We start from the raw sequence: 19,196 nt of genomic DNA, 5'->3' as shown, positions 1-19,196 counted from the left end.
CCCTGTTTGGGTGCACGGGAAAGCTCGGAAGGGAAGGAGCACTGTTTTACTTTTTCAATGCAGAATTGGCTGGAATTGAGATCGGACGCCATGTCGCGTTTGGAGAGCCCCTGATGTGCCTAAACAGTGGAAACTCCCCAATTCTAACTGAAACCCTAATCCAAACACACCCCTAACCCTAATCCCAACGGTAACCCTAACCACACCCCTAACCCTGACACACCCCTAACTCTAATCCCAACCGTAAATGTAATCCTAACCCTAACTTTAGCCCCAACCCTAACCCTAGCTCCAACCCTAGCCCTAACCCTAGCGGGGAAAATGGAAATAAATACATTTTTTTAATTTTATTATTTTTCCCTAACTAAGGGGGTGATGAAGGGGGGTTTGATTTACTTTTATAGCATTTTTTATTGCGGATTTTTATGATTGGCAGCCGTCACACACTAAAAGACGCTTTTTATAGCAAAAAGTTTTTGCGTCTCCACATTTTGAGACCTATAATTTTTCCATATTTTGGTCCACAGAGTCATGTGAGGTCTTGTTTTTTGCGGGACGAGTTGACGTTTTTATTGGTAACATTTTCGGACACGTGACAGTTTTTGATCGCTTTTTATTCCGATTTTTGTGAGGCAGAATGACAAAAAAACAGCTATTCATGAATTTCTTTTGGGGGAGGCGTTTATACCGTTCTACGTTTGGTAAAATTGATAAAGCAGTTTTATTCTTCGGGTCAGTACGATTACAGCGATACCTCATTTATATCATTTTTTTATGTTTTGGCGCTTTTATACGATAAAAACTATTTTATAGAAAAAATAATTATTTTGGTATCGCTTTATTCTCAGGACTATAACTTTTTTATTTTTTCTTTGATGACGCTGTATGGCGGCTCGTTTTTGCGGGACAAGATGATGTTTTCAGCGGTACCATGGTTATTTATATCCGTCTTTTTGATCGCGTGTTATTCCACTTTTTGTTCGGCGGTATGATAATAAAGCGTTGTTTTTTTGCCTCGTATTTTTTTTTTCCTACGCTGTTCACTGAAGGGGTTAACTAGTGGGACAGTTTTATAGGATGGGTCGTCACGGACGCGGCGATACTAAATATGTGTACTTTTATTGTGTTTTTTTTTTAAATTTAGATAAAGATATGTATGTATGGGAATAATATATATATTTTTTTCTTTATTTAGGAATTTTTTTTTTAATTTTTTTTTTACACGTGGTATTTTTTTTTTTTTTACATTTTTACTTTTTTCCCAGGGGGGACATCACAGATCGCTGATCTGACAGTTTGCACAGCACTCTGTCAGATCGGCGATCTGACTTACAGTTCTGCAGGCTTACCAAGCGCTTGCTCTGAGCAGGCACTCGGTAAGCCACCTCCCTCCCTGTGGGACCCGGATGCCGCGGCCATTTTGGATCCGGGGACTGCAGGGAGAGGAGGTAAGAGATCCTCGGAGCGACACGATCACATCGCGTTGCTCCGGGGGTCTCAGGGAAGCATGCAGGGAGCCTCCTCCCTGCGCGATGCTTCCCTGTACCGCCGGCACACCGCGATCATGTTTGATCGCGGTGTGCCGGGGGCGGTCCGTGACCGCTCCTGGCACATAGTGCCGGATGTCAGCTGCGATAGTCAGCTGACACCCGGCCGCGATCAGCCGCGCTCTCCCCTGTGAGCACGGCCGATCGCGCTGGACGTACTATACCGTCGGTGGTCATACGGGCCCACCCCACCTCGACGGGGTAGTACATCCAATGTCAGAAAGGGGTTAAAGGAGACATGAAAACTTATTATTTTGTGATCACTATTCCCCAAGTGACCCCCAACCCTTATATTTGCTATGCGGTCTGGCCTGTTGGTTAATATTAGGTCTAGCAGTGCCCCCCTTCTTGTTGGGTCCTGAACCAGTTGTGAAAGGTAATTGTCTCTCATAGTTGTCAAAAACCGATTACCTTTGCTGGAACTGCAGGCTTCTGTTCCTCAATCTATTTCAGGGTAGTTGAAGTCCCCCATAATAATGATTTCTCCTTGAGTCGCAGCTTCATCTATTTGCTTTACGAGGATATTCTCCGTTGCTTCCATTATTTTTGGAGACTTATAACAAACCCCTATCAGTAATTTATTATTTTTTCCCCCTCCCCTTATCTCCCCCCACAGGGACTCTACATTTTCATTAGATTCACCTATATTATCACGCAGGATGGGTTTTAAGGATGATTTTACATATAGAAACTCCCCTCCCCTTCGCTTATCCGTTCGGTCATTTCTGAACAGACTATAGCCCTGCAAGTTAACAGCCCAGTCATGGCTCTCATCCAGCCACGTTTCAGATGATATCCCCACCATGTCATAATTATGCTCCAACACCATTAATTCGAATTCGTCCATTTTGTTGGTGAGGCTTCTGGCATTAGTATACATACATTTTATGTATCTCTCTGCACCTCTATTCTTTCTTAAATGATTAATTGATCTTGCATGGTGCCCCAGATCGATGTCGATTGACAGTCATTTTGTATTTCTTCCATTTTCTTACTATTACACCAACAGTTGTCTCCTAGGGTATTGCTTATGGTTTTGTAGCCCATTCCAGCTTTGTGCAGGTCTATGATCTTGTCCCTGACATCCTTATAAAGCTCTTTAATCTTGCCCGTTTTGTAGAGGTTATAGTCTGAGTGATTGAGTCTGTGGACAGGAGTCTTTTATAAAGGTGACTATGTAAGACAGCTGTCTTTAACCCCTTTCTGACATTGGACGTACTATCCCGTCGAGGTGGGCCCGTATGACCACCAACGGGATAGTACGTCCAGCGCGATCGGCGGCGCTCACTGGGGGAGCACGGCCGGGTGTCAGCTGATTATCACAGCTAACATCCGGCACTATGTGCCAGGAGCGGTCACGGACCGCCCCCGGCACATTAACCCCCGGCACACCGCGATCAAACATGTTCGTGGTGTGCCGGTGGTACAGGGAAGCATCGCGCAGGGAGGGGGCTCCCTGCGTGCTTCCCTGAGACCCCCGGAGCAACGCGATGTGATCGCGTTACTGCGAGGGTCTCTTACCTCCTCCTCGCTGCAGGTGCCCAGATCCAAGATGGCCACGGCATCTGGGTCCTGCAGGGAGGGAGGTGGCTTACAGAGTGCCTGCTCAGTGCAGGCGCTGGTAAGCCAGGAGCGCTGTAAGTTAGATCGGTGATCTGACAGAGTGCTGTGCAAACTGTCAGATCACCGATCTGTGATGTCCCCCCCTGGGACAAAGTAAAAAAGTAAAAAAAAAAATTTCCACATAAGTTAAAAAAAATATATATATATATTATTCCCATAAATGCATTTCTTTATCTAAATAAAAAAATAAAACAATAAAAGTACACATTTAGTATCGCCGCGTCCGTAACGACCCCACCTATAAAACTATATCACTAGTTAACCCCTTCAGTGAACACCGTAGGAAAAAAAAGGCAAAAAACAACGCTTTATTATCATACCGCCGAGCAAAAAGTGGAATAACACGCGATCAAAAAGATGGATATAAATAACCATGGTACTGCTGAAAACGTCATCTTGTCCAGCAAAAAACGAGCCGCCACAGCGTCATAAAAGAAAAAATAAAAGTTGTAGTCCTCAGAATAAAGCGATGCCAAAATAATTATTTATTCTATAAAATAGTTTTTATCGTATAAAAGCGCCAAAACATTAAAAAAAATATAAATGAGGTATCACTGTAATCGTACTGACCCGAAGAATAAAACTGCTTTATCAATTTTACCAAACGTGGAACGGTATAAACGCCTCCCCCAAAAGAAATTCATGAATAGTTGGTTTTTGGTCATTCTGCCTCACAAAAATCGGAATAAAAAGCGATCAACAACTGTCACGTGTCCGAAAATGTTACCAATAAAAACGTCAACTCGTGCCGCAAAAAACAAGACCTCACATAACTCTGTGGACCAAAATATGGAAAAATTATAGGTCTCAAAATGTGGAGACGCAAAAACTTTTTTGCTATAAAAAGCATCTTAATGTGTGACGGCTGCAAATCATAAAAATCCGCAATAAAAAATGCTATGAAAGTAAATCAAACCCCCCTTCATCACCCCCTTAGTTAGGGAAAAATAATAAAATTTAAATTTTTTATTTATTTCCATTTTCCGGGCTAGGGTTAGGGCTAGGGCTGGGGTTAGGGTTGGGGCTAGGGTTGGAGCTAAAGTTAGGGTTAGGGTTGGGGCTAAAGTTAGGGTTAGGGTTTGGATTACATTTACGGTTGGGATTAGGGTTGGGATTAGAGTTAGGGGTGTGTCAGGGGTGTGGTTAGGGTTACCGTTGGGATTAGGGTTAGGGGTGTGTTTGGATTAGGGTTTCAGTTAGAATTGGGGAGTTTCCACTGTTTAGGCACATCAGGGGCTCTCCAAACGCGACATGGCGTCCGATCTCAATTCCAGCCAATTCTGCATTGAAAAAGTAAAACAGTGCTCCTTCCCTTCCGAGCTTTCCCGTGCGCCCAAACAGGGGTTTACCCCAACATATGGTGCATCAGTGTACTCGGGACAAATTGGACAACAACTTTTGGGGTCCAAGTTCTCTTGTTACCCTTGGGAAAATATAAATTTGTGGGGCTAAAAATCAGTTTTGTGGGGGGAAAAAAAGATTTTTTATTTTCACGGCTCTGCGTTATAAACTGTAGTGAAACACTTGGGGGTTCAAAGTTCTCACAACACATCTAGATAAGTTCCTTGGGAGGTCTAGTTTCCAATATGGGGTCACCTGTGGGGGGGTTTCTACTGTTTGGGTACATCAGGTGCTCTGCAAATGCAACGTGACGCCTGCAAACTAATCCATCTAAGTCTGCATTCCAAATGGCACTCCTTCCCTCCCGAGCTCTGCCATGCGCCCAAACAGTGGTTCCCCCCCACATATGGGGTATCAGCGTACTCAGGACAAATTGGACAACAACTTTTGGGGTTCAATTTATCCTGTTACCCTCGTGAAAATACAAAACTGGGGGTTAAAAAATTATTTTTGTGAAAAAAAAAAAAAAAAAAGAATTTTTATTTTCACGGCTCTGCGTTATAACCTGTAGTGAAACACTTGGGGGTTCAAAGCTCTCAAAACACATCTAGATAAGTACCTTAGGGGGTCTACTTTCCAAAATGGTGTCACTTGTGGGGGGTTTCAATGTTTAGGCACTTCAGGGGCTCTCCAAACGCGACATGGCGTCCCATCTTAATTCCAGTCAATTTTGCATTGAAAAGTCAAATGGCGCTCCTTCCCTTCCAAGCTCTGCCATGCGCCCAAACAGTCGTTTACCCCCACATATGGGGTATCAGCATACTCAGGACAAATTGCACAACAACTTTTGTGGTCTAATTTCTTCTTACCCTTGGGAAAATAAAAAATTGAAGGTGAAAAGATCATTTTTGTGAAAAAATATGATTTTTTATTTTTACGGCTCTGCATTATAAACTTCTGTGAAGCACTTGGTGGGTCAAAGTGCTCTCCACACATCTAGATAAGTTCCTTAGGGGGTCTACTTTCCAAAATGGTGTCACTTGTAGGGGGGGGGTTTAATGTTTAGGCACATCAGGGGCTCTCCAAACGCGACATGGCGTCCCATCTTAATTCCAGTCAATTCTGCATTGAAAAGTCAAATGGCGCTCCTTCCCTTCCGAGCTCTGCCATGCGCCCAAACAGTCGTTTACCCCCACATATGGGGTATCGGCGTACTCAGGATAAATTGTACAACAACTTTTGCGGTCCATTTTCTCCTCTTAACCTTGGTAAAATAAAACAAATTGGAGCTGAAATACATTTTGTGTAAAAAAAAAATTTTAATGTTAATTTTTATTTAAACATTCCAAAAATTCCTGTGAAACACCTGAAGGGTTAATAAATTTCTTGAATGTGATTTTGAGCACCTTGAGGGGTGCAGTTTTTAGAATGGTGTCACACTTGGTATTTTCTATCATATAGACCCCTCAAAATGACTTCAAATGAGATGTGGTCCCTTAAAAAAAATGGTGTTGTAAAAATGAGAAATTGCTGGTCAACTTTTAACCCTTATAACTCCCTAACAAAAGAAAATTTTGGTTCCTAAATTGTGCTGATGTAAAGTAGACATGTGGGAAATGTTACCTATTAAGTATTTTGTGTGACATATCTCTGTGATTTAAGGGCATAAAAATTCAAAGTTGGAAAATTGCGAAATTTTCGCCTAATTTCCTTTTTTTTTCACAAATAAACGCAAGTTATATCGAAGAAATGTTACCACTATCATGAAGTACAATATGTCACGAGAAAACAGTGTCAGAATCGCTAAGATCTGTTGAAGCGTTCCAGAGTTATAAACTCATAAAGGGGCAGTGGTCAGAATTGTAAAAATTGGCCCGATCATTAACGTGCAAACCACCCTTGGGGTTAAAGGGGTTAATACAAGTAACGATTTGATTAGGAGCGTCTAACTGGTCTGTAGGAGCCAGAACTCGGAATGGTTGGTGAGGGATGAAATCCTTATTTTTTACTGCAAATGTAAATGTACATTTTTATATTTTATACAATGTGATTTTCTGGATTTTATTTCTGATATTCTATCTCTCAATGTTAAAATTAACCTACCCTTAAAATTATAGACTGTTCATGTCTTGGTCAATGGCAAACTTACGAAATCAGGACGGGATCAAATACTTATTTCCTCCACTGTATGTATAGCAGTCGATCGGATGATTGTAGCTTGAAGACTCCTAAGGGGGCTATTAACCCCTTCCTGACGTCGGACGGGATAGTACGTCCGACGTCAGGTCCCCTGCTTTGATGCAGGGCTCCGCGGTGAGCCCACATCAAAGCCGGGACATGTCAGCTGTTTTGAACAGCTGACATGTGCCCGCAATAGCGGCGGGTGAAATCGCGATTCACCCGCCGCTATTAACTAGTTAAATACCGCTGTCAAACGCAGACAGCGGCATTTAACTACCGCATCCGGCTGGGCGGCCGGAAATGACGTCATCGCCGACCCCCGTCACATGATCGGGGGTCGGCGATGCTTCAGTATTGTAACCATAGAGGTCCTTGAGACCTCTATGGTTACTGATCGCCGGTAGCTGTGAGCGCCACCCTGTGGTCGGCGCTCACAGCGCACCTGATTTTCTGCTGCATAGCAGCGATCTGATGATCGCTGTTATGTAGCAGAGCCGATCGAGTTGTGCCTGCTTCTAGCCTCCCATGGAGGCTATTGAAGCATGGCAAAAGTGAAAAAAAAAAATTAAATTTTTTTTTTAAAAAAAATAAAAAATCATAAAAGTTTTAATCACCCCCCTTTCGCCCCAATCAAAATTAATTAATTAAAAAAAAATCAAACCTACACATATTTGGTATCGCCGCGTTCAGAATCGCCCGATCTATCAATAAAAAAAAAGCATTAACCTGATCGCTAAACGGCGTAATGAGAAAAAAATCCGAAACGCCAGAATTACGTTTTTTTGGTCGCCGTGACATTGCATTAAAATGCAATAACGGGCGATCAAAAGAACGTATCTGCACCAAAATGGTATCATTAAAAACGCCAGCTCGGCACGCAAAAAATAAGCCCCAACCGACCCCAGATCATGAAAAATAGAGACGTTACGAGTATCGGAATATGGCGCAATTTTTTTTTTTTTAAGCAAAGTTTGGAATTTTTTTTCACCACTTAGGTAAAAAATAACCTAGTTATGTTAGGTGTCTATGAACTCGTAATGACCTGGAGAATCATAATGGCAGGTCAGTTTTAGCATTTAGTGAACCTAGCAAAAAAGCCAAGCAAAAAACAAGCGTGGGATTGCACTTTTTTTGCAATTTCACCGCATTTGGAATTTTTTTCCCGTTTTCTAGTACACGACATGGTAAAACCAATGATGCCGTTCAAAAGTACAACTCGTCCCGCAAAAAATAAGCCCTCACATGGCCAAATTGACGGAAAAATAAAAAAGTCATGGCTCTGGGAAGGAGGGGAGTGAAAAACGAATACGGAAAAACGGAAAATCCCACGGTCATGAAGGGGTTAAATACAATACAAAGTAACAAAACATTATTTTTTTTTAAATATATCAAAGGTCAAATCAGCCTCCTTTTGCCCCGTTAAAAATAAAGCATTTAAAAATAAAGCACATATTTGGTATCGTTTTCTTCAGAAATGTCCAATCTATCAAAATCTAAAAATAATCCAATCGGTAAACGTAAAAGAAAAAATCAAACTCCAGAATTACGTTTTTGGCTGCCGTAACATTGTATTAAAGTGCAATAAGAGGTAATCAAAAGTTTGTATCTACCCAAGGTGGTATCAAGAACACCATCACAGGGCGCAATAATTATCTACCCCAACATATTGATAAAAGTCAGCTCAAGATGCAAAAAATAAGCCCTTAGATTTTTCTTTTTTCCCACCGGTTTCCAGTAGGAAAATAAATGGTGTCATTAAAAAAAAAAAAAAAAAAAGTCCCGCAAAAAAAAAAAAGCCCTCATACGGCCATATTGACAGAAAAATAAAAAAAGTTATGGCTCCTGAAAGAAGGGGAGGGGAAAGCTGAAAATGCCCAGGGGTGAAGGGGTTAAGTTTCTATGTAATATGCACCCTATTCAATGGAAGCTTGCAGAGGTTTGGACACCGAGAGGAGCTGACACCTAAGATACATTGTAGCGACACAGCCTTTCTATAAGATGTTTCAAGGTCGTACGCCGTTCCTGCTCTCATTCGTCCCTCGTCATCCTCCCCGCAGGTCAGTAACTGTAACCTTTACCGTCTTGGGAAGAAGAAATGCTCGCCAAGCCGCATGGTGGTCTCCATATTTGATCCACCTGTTAACTGGCTTCCTCCCGGATATGTTGTGAACCAGGATAAAAGCTCCTCCGAGAAATGGGGAAGTAACGAAACTGTGAGTAAGAAGGAAAAATGTTGTAGGTGTGATATGCAGTATCACCTGCTCTGGAGGGCCGGAATTAATTTTACCTGTGATTAAGGCTTTAAAATGCATTGTATTTGGTACCCTCAGGCCAGCGACAGCGTGACCGCAAACGGCAAGATGGATGATGACTTCGATGACGATGAGGATGAAGACCTGATGTGGAGGAACCCTAAGGAGGAGGTGGACTTTGATGACGATTTTCTGGAGTACGACCAAGAGCACATAAAGTTCATCGACAGTATGCTGATGGGCTCAGGTGCATTTGTCAAGAAGATTCCTCTTACAACCTTCTCCACTCCTCACCCAGAATTTGAGTGGAAAACCCCGAAAAAAAGCGCCTTGGATAATTCCCAGTTCTCCCCTGATCTTGACGACTTTGATTACAGTTCTTGGGATGCCATGTGCTACCTAGATCCCAGCAAGGCCGTAGAGGAAGACGACTTTGTGGTGGGGTTTTGGAACCCATCTGAAGAAAACTGTGGTTTGGAGTCTGGCAAGCAGTCAATCTCCTACGACCTCCATACGGAGCAGTGCATCGCGGACAAGAGCATTGCGGACTGTGTGGAGGCCTTGCTGGGTTGCTACCTGACCAGCTGCGGAGAACGGGCCGCCCAGCTCTTTCTCTGTTCTCTCGGCCTCCGAGTTCTCCCTGAGATCAAGAAACAGGAGAATGGCTGTGACTTTAGTAAACACAACAACAAGGCAAGTTCTGATCTGTCAACCTGCAAAGGGGTGGAGTACGGTTATCTGAAAATACCTCCCAGGTGCATGTTCGACCACCCAGATGCTGAGAAAACTCTGGACCACCTGATTTCTGGGTTTCATAATTTTGAGAAGAGAATTAACTATCAGTTTAAAAATAAAGCTTACCTCCTCCAGGCCTTCACCCACGCCTCCTACCACTACAACACCATCACTGGTGAGTGAGACTGGAAGTGTACTGCCATCTGTGTGCTGTATACCTGTTAGAATACTTTCTCTTATGTGCAGGAATATAACTACTATAATACTGCCCCTATATACAAGAATATAACTACTATAATGCTGCTCCTATTTACAAGGATATAACTACTATAATACTGCCCTGTATGTACAAGAATATAACTACTATAATACTGTTACTATGTACAAGAATATAACTACTATAATACTGCCCCCTATGTACAAGAATATAACTACTATAATACTGCCCCTATATACAAGAATATAACTACTATAATACTGCCCCTCTGTACAAGAATATAACTACTATAATACTGCTCCTATGTACAGAAATGTGACTGTCCCTATGTACAAGAATATAAGGGTCATAATATGGGTCTTTTGGGGGCATTATTATTATAGGTCGTGTCCTCGTAGGTCAGAGTTTCTGTTTATAGCTTTCTTTGTCCCAGAATGATCGTCCGCAGTAGTATATATGAGCTGGATGATGAGGATGTAGTATTGACGTTCTTTTTATCTTAAGTTTGTGAATTTATGGTATCCTTTTCTGGTTGGATCCATGTTGCTCTATGGCGGTGTCCTGTCGCATTGCGGTGCGGTATTATATCTTTCTTTTCTCCTTAGACTGCTACCAGCGCTTAGAATTCCTCGGAGATGCAATTTTGGACTACCTCATTACTAAGCACCTTTATGAAGACCCCCGCCAGCACTCCCCGGGGGTCCTCACTGACCTACGCTCTGCTTTAGTCAACAACACCATATTTGCTTCGCTGGCGGTGAAGTACGACTACCACAAATACTTCAAGGCCGTCTCCCCGGAACTTTTTCATGTCATAGACGACTTTGTGCAGTTTCAACTGGAGAAGAACGAGATGCAGGGGATGGACTCAGAGGTAACCCGCTAATCCCGAAATTGGGGGCAACCTCAGCCCCTCATCACTGACTGCCCCACATTCATTAACATCCCCCCCATCTACAATATCACTTATTTATTTTCCTCTTTAGCTGAGACGATCGGAGGAGGATGAGGAGAAAGAAGAAGACATTGAAGTCCCGAAGGCCATGGGTGACATATTTGAGTCTCTAGCAGGAGCCATATACATGGATAGCGGGATGTCACTGGAGCGCGTATGGCAGGTGTATTACCCCATGATGAGACCATTAATAGGTATTTATATATGAGGAGACATTGAGATGTTGAGATTTAACGGGGTCTGTCAGTAGGGGACGCCTTCACGTTATGGCATTATGGGGTGGTAGTGTCTCCGATCAGAACAATTTTAATAGGATTCATCGCTAGTATAATGATTTATTTCCCTTTCGCTTTACTTTCCAAAGTGTTGCTCTTGTAACCTCTGGTCTGTCTGGGCTCCGACGCCAGCTCCTGTCACCTCTGGTCCGTCTGGGCCCCGACACCAGCTCCTCTCGCCTCTGGTCCGTCTGGGCCCCAACTCCAGCTCCTCTCGCCTCTGGTCCGTCTGGGCCCCGACTCCAGCTCCTCTCGCCTCTGGTCCGTCTGGGCCCAGACTCCAGCTCCTCTCGCCTCTGGTCCGTCTGGGCCCCGACGCCAGCTCCTCTCGCTTCTGGTCCGTCTGGGCCCCGACGCCAGCTCCTCTCGCTTCTGGTCCGTCTGGGCCCCGACGCCAGCTCCTCTCGCTTCTGGTCCGTCTGGGCCCCGACGCCAGCTCCTCTCGCTTCTGGTCCGTCTGGGCCCCGACGCCAGCTCCTCTCGCTTCTGGCCCGTCTGGGCCCCGACGCCAGCTCCTCTCGCTTCTGGCCCGTCTGGGCCCCGACGCCAGCTCCTCTCGCTTCTGGCCCGTCTGGGCCCCGACGCCAGCTCCTCTCGCTTCTGGCCCGTCTGGGCCCCGACGCCAGCTCCTCTCGCTTCTGGTCCGTCTGGGCCCCGACGCCAGCTCCTCTCGCCTCTGGTCCGTCTGGGCCCCGACGCCAGCTCCTGTTCCCATCAGCTTTAACCCATTTTGCTTTTACCTCTGTGTTGTTTACCTCCCAAGTGGCAAGCTAAGGTCTTAGAACCTTAACCCACGTCCTGGTTGGGAACCTTCGACTCCTCACCTGCTGGCACTAAGTGCTAAGCCTCTCTCTATGATGTAGGTACCCTCTGTTTCACCACGCTGCAACCCTTGCCTTCCCATTGCTATTGTCTTCCATAATGAATTATCTTATAGCCTCTTTCATAAGAATGTCAGGATGTCCTCACACACAGTTCTGCACTGGGGAAAGAGCTGCTATGTTTCAAGACTGTCTTCCACCATGTCTGAATAATTTGGGGATATATCGGACTTGGCATTTAGCTCTGGCACAGGGACTAATCCGCTCTGTGCTCCTTAAGGAGAGGATTTTCTTCTGGTGGTGGCAAGTTTGTTTTCGTTCACATCAGTTGGGAGAGTGTGCTCAGTGTCATCAGGGGGAAAGGCTCCATTGACCTGCTCTTAGAATAGTTGCATACGTCTTATGCCTTTCTTCAGTAGGCCTGAGGTCCTCTTCCTTGTTAGGAGCAATTTGGTTTCTCAGTGGTCAATAACAGCCATCACCTTGTTCTTATCCAACACTATGTCCTTTAGATGACATAAAAGATATATCAGACGCATACCCTACCGTAAGGGCATCAAAATCCACTGAAACATACTACATAAATGTCAAAACTGGCACAATGCCACAGTATAAGACCAGTAAGGAATATAAATGGACACTCCCGATAATATTAATCCTAGAGAAAACATGGAGTATAAATCCACAAGATGATAATCAAATAAATTCATTGAATAATAAAGCATAAAAATTATATCACAAAACATATATAAACAAAGTAAAAAAAAAAAAAAACAGGATCAGGAAAAGCTAAGCCTTGAGAAGTGACAGTAGCCTCGTGGTTAATAAAAACATTAAGTACTTAGTGCAAATAAGTGCAGCACAATTGCCCAATTATGTTATTCTAGAGTCACCTACTCAGCCCTGGGCTGTAAGTAACAAACAGTCCATAGCTTGTCATCTCCAACCTTCAAGATTTTCTGGGCCTATTCACTCAGTGACTGTTTGCATCGACTTTATTCTGACAATCTTCCCTTGAGTCTGCACATCTGACAGCCAAGAGAATGACTTGATAGATCGTTGGTCAATGTTCCGTCAGTTCTTGGACCCTGCCTCGTAGAACGATTTTATTTGTCTTGCGAGGTAACACCTTTCATAGAACCACAGGAGTTCTTGGTCATACAGGTGTTCCCAAAATTTAACACTTTTTTTAATGACTTCTCTTTTTCTTGGGGATGACATTTTTTTCGTTCCTCATATTTTCACCCCAATAAAGCCTGCACCTCCAGGATCTGGTCAGGGAGGCTTGTACTGTTGATCCTTCCTCTGGAAGAACAGCGAAAGCCACCTTTCTTACTCTGCAGTTACATCTTCTATTTGTGGACGATGCCTGCCTAGTTTCTGTGGGTTTCCCACCTACAGTTATATGAAAGTTTGGGCACCCCTATTAATCTTAAGCTTAATGTTTTATAAAAATTGTTTTTTTTGCAACAGCTATTTCAGTTTCATATATCTAATAACTGTTGGACACAGTAATGTTTCTGCCTTGAAATGAGGTTTATTGTACTAACAGAAAATGTGCAGTCTGCATTCAAACAAAATTTGACAGGTGCATAAGTATGGGCACCCTTATCATTTTCTTGTTTTAAATACTCCTACCTACTTTTTACTGACTTACTAAAGCACTTTTTTTGGTTTTGTAACCTCATTGAGCTTTGAACTTCATAGCCAGGTGTATGCAATCATGAGAAAAGCTACTTAAAGTGGCCACTTGCAAGTTGTTCTCTTGTTTGAATCTCCTCTGAAGAGTGGCATCGTGGGCTCCTCAAAACAACTGTCAAATGATCTGAAAACAAAGATTATTCAACATAGTTGTTAATGGGAAGGATACAAAAAGCTGTCTAAGAGATTTAATGTGTCAATTTCCACTGTGAGGATCATAGTAAGGAAATGGAAGAACACAGGTACAGTTCTTGTTAAGGCCAGAAGTGGCAGGCCAAGAAAAACATCAGAAAGGCAGAGAAGAAGAATGGTGAGATCAGTCAAGGACAATCCTCAGACCACCACCAGAGAGCTGCAGCATCAACTTGCTGCAGATGGTGTCACTGTGCATCGGTCAACTATACAACGCACTTTGCACAAGGAGAAGCTGTATGGGAGAGTGATGCGAAAGAAGCTGTTTCTGCAAGCACGCCACAAACAGTCGGCTGAGGTATGCAAAAGCACATTTGGAGAAGCCAATTTCTTTTTGGAAGAAGGTCCTGTGGACTGATGAAACCAAAATTGAGTTGTTTGGTCATACAAAAAGGCGTTATGCATGGCGGCAAAAAAACACAGCATTCCAAGAAAAACACTTGCTACCCACAGTAAAATTTGGTGGAGGTTCCATCATGCTTTGGGGCTGTGTGGCCAATGCCGGCACTTGGATTCTTGTTAAAGTTGAGGGACGCATGGATTCCTCTCAGTATCAGCAGATTCTTGACAATAATGTTCATAAATCAGTGACAAAGTTGAAGTTACGCAGGGGATGGATGTTTCAGCAAGACAATGATCCAAAACACCGCTCCAAATCTACTCAGGCATTCCTGCAGAGGAACAATTACACTGTTCTGGAATGGCCATCCCAGTCCCCAGACCTGAATATCATTGAACATCTGTGGGATCATTTGAAGAGGGCTGTCCATGCTCGGCGACCATCAAACTTAACTGAACTGGAATTGTTTTGTAAAGAGGAATGGTCAAAAATACCTTCATCCAGGATCCAGGAACTCATTAAAAGCTACAGGAAGCGACTAGAGGCTGTTATTTTTGCAAAAGGAGGATCTACTAAATATTAATGTCACTTTTCTGGTGAAGTGCCCATACTTATGCACCTGTCAAATTTTGTTTGAATGCAGATTGCACATTTACTGTTAGTACAATAAACCTCATTTCAAGGCAGAAACATTACTGTGTCCAACAGTTATTAGGCTACGTTCACATTTGCGTTGTGCGCCGCAGCGTCGGCGACGCAACGCACAACGCAAACAAAAACGCAACAAAACGCATGCTAAAACGCTGCGTTTTGCAACGCATGCGTCCTTTTTGGCCGAAAGTTGGACGCAAAAAAAAATGCAACTTGCTGCGTTTGCTGCGCCCAACGGTTGTGGCCAAAAAAACGCATGCGTCGCAAAACGCAGCACAACGCATGTCCATGCGCCCCCATGTTAAATATAGGGGCGCATGATGCATGCGGCGACGCTGCGGCGCCCGACGTTGCTGCCCCGAACGCTAATGTGAACGTAGACTTAGATATATGAAACTGAAATAGCTGTTGCAAAAAAAACAATTTTTATAAAACATTAAGCTTAAGATTAATAGGGGTGCCCAAACTTTTTCATATAACTGTATATGGTCTCTCCTGACTGTCCACAATTCCTCCAAGCTTTTTATGTCCTCTTGTTTCAAAAGGACTTTGTGTTATGGGCTCAGATCGAATCCACCTACACTAGACTACCTCACCACTCCCATTACTCTTTCTGTGGAACGAATTGGTGGAATCTTATCCACTTTCCCATTTGCTTGGATTCCCAATAAGTGTTTAATCCTCGCTTTAATCCAAGGCTGACGTCCCATTGCCAGGCGCAAACCTCTGATTCTAGTCTACTGTAGTTTTCTGCTCCTTATACCCTTTTCAGTGCTCTTGATGTCTGCAAGCTGTTGTAGATCTCTTCTGGGGCGGACCAGTGCTCAGCCCTTCTGGTATAGGCAGGAGCATAGATGTCTCACCATATTCTGTTTATAGTTGGATTCCTTATTTCATTAGCTCTCCCCTGTTTTTCACAGATTCCATCTCTGCAGGGTCTCTGCTTGGTGACCATCACCACTATTTGCAGAATCTGTGTGAGCTGGGCATCTGCGGATTCGGCTTCCTTGGGTGGTCTTACTTTTTTGCCATCTTTTTTTTCCCATGAGAAGATCTTTTCCTTGTGGACATAGTCCTCACTGCTTGGTCTCCTTCCTATTTTCATCAGTGTTTGCTGCATGTGGCTTTGATGATTCTTTTTGGCTAAGAAAGCCTCTCCAGCTTTCCATCTCTTTCAGTGACGTTAGGCAGCACTGGCTGCGGTCGGTCTCTTAAGATGACCTTTTTTCCAGATCATTTGGTCTGCTAAGGTGGAAGCCTACAGGTCCAGGAGTGCCGCTGCTCCCCTTTGTGTTAACACTTCTCGAAAGAGCTGCCCAACGTGCTGCTCTTATTACCCACATCGGCAGGGTGACTGGTCCTCTGTTTGCATCATGCAGGGTTTTTTTTTCCCAGGTTACCAAAGACCTCCCCAGATGCTAACTGGGATAGTAAGATGCCGTGACCCACTGCGTACTAGGTGGTCCACACAGTCACTTATTTCTGTTGTGCTTGGCCCACCAGGCAGCGCAGGCACTTTTTTCTGTCTACCTAGTTTTGAGCCTCCTTGTGGCATGGCGTATACCCGCGGCACTGCCTTCCCCATGCTATTCCATGAGAAAGGGATTTTACTGTAGGCACTGAATTCCATTTTTTACCTGCTCATTAGGGAAATTATATTTTTTTGGGGAGGTTAATATTTGCTCTACTTCATATATCTGAGTGCTTTGTCCTCTCCCTAATATGTGCTTTGATAAAGTGTTTTTTATTACAGAAAAGTTTTCGGCGAACGTTCCCCGATCCCCAGTGCGAGAATTGTTAGAAATGGAGCCAGAGACGGCCAAATTCAGGTGAGTGCGAGGCTTCTTTACTGAAATTGGGAATCCTTGAGTACAGAAGTGACTTTAAATATTTTTTGGGATCTGGTAAACAAAGTTTTCTTTTTTTTTTTTTTTCCTTCTGGTTTTCATTTCTTCAAAATGTAAGGCTGCTTGGTCTTGTGTTTATTCTGTAATAAAAAAAAAAAAAGACGCATCTGAAATCTATTGTTATATTGGCAGCCCTGCCGAGAGGACATACGATGGCAAAGTTCGCGTCACCGTGGAAGTCGTCGGAAAAGGCAAATTCAAGGGTGTCGGCAGGAGTTACAGAATTGCCAAATCGGCCGCTGCTAGGCGAGCCCTCAGGAGCCTCAAAGCAAATCAACCTCAGGTCGTGAGCAGCTGAAAGATCTCATTACCCATCCCCGGCGCCGCCTAGCCACCGCCGCCATGGGCAAATGCCCATCCAGAATATCGATCCATTTTAACCCTATGACCATGAGCTCATGGCATCCAGAGGAACCAATCGCCGATATGTGATGGAGCACAGCACTCAAAAACAAAAAAAATACCCCAACCCAGTCCAATCCCACACTGCGCTGTGGGTAACGATACAATGCGCAAACACAATCCGGTCACCTGTCCCCATGTCACAAGAGGGCTTTATCCATGACTCCATCGAGAATGTCTGACTTGTTTTTGTGAGGGGGATATAGCGGCTGGAAGCAAATTTGGGGGTTTTGATAGGGAAAGGGGCAGAGGGTGAAGTAAAAGTTTGTCCCTGTGAATGAGATCTATAGCTATAAATTCACATATGTTGAGTATTTTATTCACTTTTTGAGGGCTGTTATTTTTGGGGGAGCGGAGGGATGTTTATAAAAGTTTTATTGGGATTCTCAATTCCAATGGGAGTTTCCAGCATCATGCAAGAAAAGCATAACCTTTACTTACAACGTACATTGCACTTAGACACCGACCTGTGTCAAGGAGCGCGCAAAAGGATGAGCGCTACAAATGGGTCAATTTTTTTATTTTTTTTATCTTTTTTTTATTTTTCTCTGAGGCTCCTTTTCCCTCCCCAACAAATTCCCACTGCCTATATAGACACGAGACCCATTCACTTAAGCGGACTTAGTCATATGTGGATTTGATGCACAGGCAGTAATTGTTTTACAATTTTTTTATTTTTTTTTGTCATGCATCAATGGAAATTTTGTAACATAAAATAAATAGGGGAGCAAAAAAATAACAAAATTCCCCATTGATGGACATCCCAACATTTTCCAATGACTGCTGTGTATGCCGAGTGGTATTTGGCATCACAATCTAAATTTTTTTTTTTCATGATAATGCCAGAAGAAAAAAAAAAACAATCTGTAATCAAGGCAATGTTGTCTTTTAGGTAAGGATGAGTGGGAGAAAGCTGTAGGTTTTTTTTTGTTTTTTTTTTAATATATCTTATGGGTTGGGTTTTTTCCTAAATTCGTAGTCTCTGTAGGCAGTCTTCACTTGAATACCTCATTTATCCTTTTATTTTTCATCGCCGCATGCTTTCTGATTTGTCCCGGTGCTATGTTTATGTATTATGCTTGAAATGCGTATTTTTCTAATTTGCACTGTAACTATATTACCTCTTCAATTTACGTGTTTCTTACAAAGCAAAAGTGGGGCATCTTCATCCACCGTGAAATCATTGGAGGTTTGCTGCAATTGATTTTTATTTTCTTCTGGTTTTCCAACGGACATTTGAAGCCTCAAACAAATCAAAGGGTTTCCCTAAATTAAAGCCGAGGAGAGCTGTGCCGATCAGAGATTTGCACACTCCCCTTTGGGTTTTTTTTTTTGCATTTTAACTTCATTTTTTGGTGCCACTGTCCAAAAAAAGAAAAATGCAAAAGTATCTTAACATTTAACATACTAGAATTTCTTTGAATTTCCCAGTGGCTTTTATTTGCAATTGATCTCAAATTTCTTTTTAAATTTTTTTATTTTTTTTTTTAATTGTAAAAACAAAAATTAGATTTCTATTAGAGCTGACTTCACCTACTTGCTGACCTACAACTTGATGTCTGAATATTTTCAATTCTTGGCTTTCACCATGTTAAAAAATAAATAAATAAAAAAAAACCCATATACATACACAGTACAGACAAAGTTTGGACACACCTCATTTCAAGATTTTTCTGTATTTTCATGACTTTGAAAATTGTAAATTCACACTGAAGGCATCAAAACTATGAATTAACACATGTGGAATTATATACTTAACAAAAAAGTGTGAAACAACTGAAATGATGCCTTATATTCTAGGTTCTTCAAAGTAGCCACCTTTTGCTTTGATGACTGCTTTGCACTCTCTTGGCATTCTCTTGATGAGCTTCAAGAGGTAGTCACCGGGAATGGTCTTCCAACAATCTTGAAGGAGTTCCCAGAGATGCTTAGCACTTGTTGGCCATTTTTCCTTCACTCTGCGGTCCAGCTCACCCCAAACCATCTCGACTGGGTTCAGGTCTGGTGACTGGAGGCCAGGTCATCTGGCGTAGCACCCCATCACTCTCCTTCTTGG

General features: G+C 43.1%; 1 protein-coding gene across 1 annotated transcript in view; it reads left to right on the top strand.

Annotated features, from left to right (window-relative positions):
* The window catches only part of DICER1 (dicer 1, ribonuclease III), an 83,908-nt gene extending 65,175 nt beyond the window's left edge, over nucleotides 1-18,733 (top strand). The window contains exons 24-29 of the mRNA XM_077268657.1: nucleotides 8,750-8,905; nucleotides 9,023-9,854; nucleotides 10,502-10,770; nucleotides 10,883-11,045; nucleotides 16,585-16,660; nucleotides 16,871-18,733. Of these exons, the coding sequence (XP_077124772.1) occupies nucleotides 8,750-8,905; nucleotides 9,023-9,854; nucleotides 10,502-10,770; nucleotides 10,883-11,045; nucleotides 16,585-16,660; nucleotides 16,871-17,036 (1,662 nt within the window). The 3' untranslated portion in view covers nucleotides 17,037-18,733. The remainder of the gene's footprint in view (nucleotides 1-8,749; nucleotides 8,906-9,022; nucleotides 9,855-10,501; nucleotides 10,771-10,882; nucleotides 11,046-16,584; nucleotides 16,661-16,870) is intronic.
* The last annotated feature ends 463 nt before the right edge of the window (nucleotides 18,734-19,196 follow it).

Source organism: Ranitomeya variabilis, chromosome 1 (genome assembly GCF_051348905.1).
Source record: "Ranitomeya variabilis isolate aRanVar5 chromosome 1, aRanVar5.hap1, whole genome shotgun sequence".
Lineage (NCBI taxonomy): Eukaryota > Metazoa > Chordata > Amphibia > Anura > Dendrobatidae > Ranitomeya > Ranitomeya variabilis.
This window is presented reverse-complemented; position numbering and strand designations above follow the sequence as displayed.